Below are 5,510 nucleotides of genomic sequence, written 5' to 3'. Positions count from 1 at the left end.
CGGCTTCTGATGGGGGCCAGAAGGAGAGAGCATATCACTCCTATTCTGGCTTCACTACACTGGTTGCCAGAGCATTTTAGAGTTCGTTTTAAGATTCTCTTATTTGTTTTTAAATGTTTACATGGTCTTGCCCCATCTTATCTCTGTGAGCTATTAAACCCATACCTCCCAGCTCATTGCCTCAGGTCGGCTGATCACCTGCTCCTAGAGGTACCAAGGTCGAAGTTGAAGCTCAGGGGTGACAGAGCTTTTAGTGTTGCTGCTCCTAAACTATGGAACAACTTGCCGTTGCATATTAGGAGCGCTCCTTTATTGGTGACTTTTAAAACTGCTCTTAAGACACATTTTTATTCCCTGGCTTTTAATACATGCTGAGACTCGTTTTATTCGTATTATTTGTTTTATTGTGTTGGTGCTTATTGTCGTTGTTGTCATTGTTATGTGTATTAGTTATTTGACTTCTATCTGTACAGCACTTTGTTGCAATTGCTGTTGTTTTAAAGTGCTTTATAAATAAAGTAATAGTAGTAGTAAATCTTAATATCTAAAATTTGGACTCATGAAAGAGCATTTCTGTGGATTTCCATCAAACACTTTACTTGCAGCTGAGCACTCGTCACTTTCCATTTACTCTGATCACTTCTGGTGCAGCTTGCCTCTGTGGAGGAGCATCTCCATGCAACAGCAGATACTGTGCACACTGCGCATCAACAGCATTTGCACTCAGTCACACCGAGCCCCCATTATCACTGTCTCTCATGTGAAGTTGCATAATGATTATCAGCTCTCGATCATTCTTTACCTTTTTGCTGTTTTTCTTTAACAAACAGTAAGTTTTGTCCTTGCTTAAACTCAGTGGCAAGAGTGGAACATGTGACTTTCACTGGTTGCATGTATTGATCCAAAAGAAGAATGCTTACATGTCTGAGTATCTTCCAACTGATAAGCTCCATTATGCAAGAATGTGCAACATCTGATTGGTTGACTGACAGATGAGCATTACATTTTTAGTGGCAGTGGTCAATGGTTATATTTACCATTGACAGAACGGTTAATGATTGGGTGGGTGGGTGGGTGGGTCAGTCCGTGTCACTGACAGAGAATCAGTGTGCAAACAGTAAATAGTCACAAGATATAAACTGTGACCTTTCCCTGTCTGCACATCTCTTCTAGAAGCCCGTGTGTGACGGTGCATGAGAGAGAGAGTCATCCCAGGCCTTTACCATGAAGACCTGTGTGCTGTTATCACTGCTGCTGGCCTTGGGGTGTGTGACCATCAATGGTGCACCGGTGGAACATGATGGCATTAAGCCAGGCTCATGTGAAGACGCATCAACGAAGGCAGCTGCTGAACTGGCTCTTACCAAGATCAACCTGGACCGGAAGGAGGGCTACATCTTCAGCCTGCACCGCCTGTCCAACGCCCACATAAAGACGCATGTAAGCCGTGCTGCTGAGCTATTTAGGGTGGAATTCCTTTCTGGCATAGTTCATAAGCTGAAAAATCATAAAATCATGAAGTGATCTGACAAAGCAAATGAGAAAAGTTTGCATAAAGTGAGCATGTTCCAGAAAGTCCTCAGTGCAGTCCTCCAAAATCCAAATAGAAATTAAACAGAAATGTAACACACCCTTTTTTATGAAAGTATAAGTCAGCCTGTTTATTGAATGTGTCATGTTTGGCAACCCTCAAAAACTAGCATTTGTGTTTTGCTGACACTACCTGCTTGGAAATGTTCAACATTAAAAATCAAGTGAAAAAAAAATTATTATTAGTTGTCCAAAAGCTCAGAAGATATCACAGATCACTGGAAGCTACACCAGTGACCTCAAATATTATTTGATGAACAGTGTGTGTGTTACAGGGAGAGAACAGTGTGCTCTTCTACCTGACTCTGGATGTTGTGGAGACCAACTGCAGTGTTCTCAGCAGGAAGGACTGGAAGAGCTGTGAGATTCGTCGCACCAACGTGCCGGTTAGAAACACATGCACACACACACACACACTGCACATGCGCAAACCAAAAGTCTATATGGACATATAATGAATACAATAGTTATTTTGTCAGCTCCTGATTTTTTTTTTTTCCATTACAGTCTCTTCCTTTCAGCTCAAGGCTTTCTTACGATCCTAACTAACGTTTCAACATAGTCAACATTTTACCTTCTTGTTCCATAAGCAGTAGAGCTAAAGATATTATAGCATCATAAGATACCGTCACTGTCTAAGAAATATCTAACTACAGGTCTTTTGTAAATTATATATACTCTATTTATAAGCAGTACAATAACATAATGTGCTGTATTTGTGTTTGCAGGTATACGGTCAGTGCAAAGCTGCCATCTTCATCAGTAAGGTGCACAGAGTGGTGCGTCTCTACAAATACAAATGTGTTATCAGACCAGGTATGAAAAAATTGTATTTAGAAGTTGTGATTTTCATTCAAATTTAACTGTCATATCTATAATGACATCACTCACAACTGTACATATAAAAAAAAAAAAAAAAATTTAAAAAATTTTCTGAGATACGATTTTGGTGAAAAGATTTGTTTTGGGTAGTGCAAAACAATCTCCAGATTTATGAACATTTAAAATCACTTTTGCTCAATTCCTGCAGGCAGGGTGCATGCCATGTGTGCCGGCTGTCCAGGATTAACTGCCCACAGTGACGCTAAAGTTCAAAAGGCCGTGTCCCACTCTCTGGAGGCATTCAATAAGCAGAGCGGGCTGACCAATCTTTTCGCTCTGCTCCATATCTCCCGTGCTACTACACAGGTAAGCTCAGCACATACTCTATCCTCAACTTAATTTATATATATATATATATATATATATATATATATATATATATATATATATATATATGCACTGCTCGATTCATACTTGAGTCCTCAAATTAAACACAAGTTCATCTTAGGGGTTAATCAGAAACCTAACAATGCGGATTAGATTAGATTGTGATAGTTTGACAAATACCAGATTTTCATCTCAGCTTTCATGGCCCTGCTTTTCATGTTCTCTGCCGAATTGCTCACCAATGATTCTAGTAAGTTTATACCTCAATTTCTAAAAGTTTTTTCATCCCCTCTGTGTGTTTGAATGTGCAGGTTGTTGCGGGTAGGATGTACCACGTGGAATACACCATCCACGAGACCACCTGCCCCAGCAACACAGAAGCAGCGACAGCTGAGAATTGCCCCCCCATGGACTGCGAGTTTGCTGTGAGTCACAATGAACTGTTGTTTTACAACTTTTTCATATTTAATTTTAATCAAACCATTATTTATCTTAACTACCCGGATTTCCCCTCTTTGTACTTAAATGAGAAGCAGTCACACTGTTTGTTCAGATCACAGAGTTCACTGCAGTTTCTCTGGTCAGGGGATTGTTTCAGTATTTAACACTGGAAGCAAAGCCCTCCATTTTCCACTCTGAGCCAGTATGTTGGGGGGTGACGTCACTGATGTCTAAAAGAGCAGGGGATTACTTTGAAAGTCAGTTTGTGTAACTGTTAAACTGTTAAACAGCCATTCCTCTGCTCTCTCCTGTCTTACCTTTTGTGCTCCTTTTTTCTTTTATCAGCACAAGGGCTTCTGTAAGGCAACCCTCTTCCACGCCCTCACTGATGTGGAGGAGATCAACGTAAATTGTGAGATCTATGAGTCTGAGGTAAGACTCCAAGATGCGGTCTCTGTATAACTTCAGTGTCTTTTTATAGCACAAGAAAAGAAAAGGATGAGTGGAGGATTTCTGTTGATGTCTGTTTATGTTTATGCTGTTTAATGAGGAAAAACTATCATGTATCAGTTGTAACTTGTGTTGCTTCCATTTTTAGACTGCAACTTTTCCTCTGAATTGAATTGATTGTTTTTAATCTACAGAATTAGATAGGTGCATTGCTTTGACAAAAATAATACCCCTAGTTTCTGTACCCTGTGTCTCTATTCATTGCTAATTGCTCCCCTCAGCAGCTTTGGCAAAAAAAAAAAAAAAAGTGCCATTGCTAGTCAGTGGAAAATGCATTTTATTGGTGAGACAAAGCAGGAGCATCAGTCACCACAGATGTCTGATAGAAAACTCGAAAGTACAGAGATATTTAAGGCTTAGAAGACAGTGATGTGCTACAGCGTCTAATGTTGTCAAATTGTCAGTCACGGTGACCACCCCTCTAATTTCAACTTGTTAAGAGTATCCAAATGGAAGAGTTAAAAAAATATCCTGTACTGTTATGAAGGGCAAATGTAGCTAAGGAGACTGAAGTAGGTCATGAAAACCTGAAGATGGCAGCACCAGCACACATTTTGTATGGACTTATTCACATGTTCGTCTTTATCTCTTCTCCAGGCGGCGGAGAGAGAGAAGAAGCTCCACCTGCTGGGCGGAGAGATTGACCACAGCCACAATGACACGCACTCAAACGACCAAGACCAAACACATGCTGCAGACCAAACGCACGACCACGCGCATGACCACACCAAGTGTCACTCTCATCATGGACACAACCAAAACCACACTGACCAACACGATCATCACCACACACACGACCATGTCACGGGCAGCGCCTACAGGCACGCTCACGACCACTCCCACGACCATGGTGTGAACCATGATCACGTGCACGCTCATCACGCCAAGGCTCACAACCACACTGCAAACTCTCCCAACCACCACGACTACAAGCATGCTGATGGTGTCCACACCCACGAGCACGACCACGAGCTGGCTCTGGACCACGACCACAAGCACCGTCACCTGCATGAGCATGAGCACCACCACCATCACCACGTGCATGAACACGAGACCGAACCCCACGATCACCCACAGGGGATGGTGAGAATGCTGCCCGCTCTGGGCCAGCCCGTGACTCTGCCTTCCTTCCCTGATGTCCCCGCCGGCGGCCCTGAGGTTGGAGTCGTTCTCCCACTTAAGCCCGACCCCCAGATTCCCGGACAAACGGAACCCACCATCGAGGCCTTCCCAACATCAATCTCAGCCCAGTGCCCCACCATAAAGGGAAAGTATGAAAATGTGGAGGTACTCTTCGCTAAAGACCCCACGTTCAAGACAGCTGCATAAACTGATAAGGTGACCATGGAACAATTTGTTTATCTGAATTAAACACATTGGCAGTAAAAGACCACTTGCGTGACTCATTCTTAACTTATATATATATATATATATATATATATATATATATATATATATATATATATATATATATATATAATAGCACACACATACAGGCTGCTTTTTGATTCATTTTTAGTCCACTCTTTGTAACTGATCATTTTCAGAAGAATAGTTTTTTTTTTTTAACTATAAAAAAGATCTATCAAAAAAATACCAAAGATAACAAAGTTTGACAGGCATAAAACTGTATTTTTACACCAACAAAGTGATTCCCCGAAAGCTATCAGTAGAAAACCTATCTCGGCATGCTCTGCAGTATGTCCTTACAAATTTGAGGAAACCTAACTTAAGTGTAGGAAAAAAACAAAAGTGTGGCC

At 41.4% G+C, this 5,510-nt stretch overlaps 1 protein-coding gene across 1 annotated transcript; it reads left to right on the top strand.

Annotated features, from left to right (window-relative positions):
• Positions 1–1,142: 1,142 nt before the first annotated feature.
• Positions 1,143–5,138, top strand: LOC115779029 (histidine-rich glycoprotein-like). The gene is made up of 7 exons (XM_030727460.1): positions 1,143–1,440; positions 1,866–1,976; positions 2,319–2,406; positions 2,621–2,778; positions 3,111–3,224; positions 3,586–3,672; positions 4,348–5,138. The coding sequence occupies exons 1-7, from the start codon at positions 1,225–1,227 to the stop codon at positions 5,077–5,079; spliced, it is 1,506 nt and encodes a 501-aa protein (XP_030583320.1). The 5' UTR covers positions 1,143–1,224; the 3' UTR covers positions 5,080–5,138.
• The last annotated feature ends 372 nt before the right edge of the window (positions 5,139–5,510 follow it).

Source organism: Archocentrus centrarchus, chromosome 4 (assembly GCF_007364275.1).
Source record: "Archocentrus centrarchus isolate MPI-CPG fArcCen1 chromosome 4, fArcCen1, whole genome shotgun sequence".
NCBI classification, from domain to species: Eukaryota; Metazoa; Chordata; class Actinopteri; order Cichliformes; family Cichlidae; genus Archocentrus; species Archocentrus centrarchus.
This window is presented reverse-complemented; position numbering and strand designations above follow the sequence as displayed.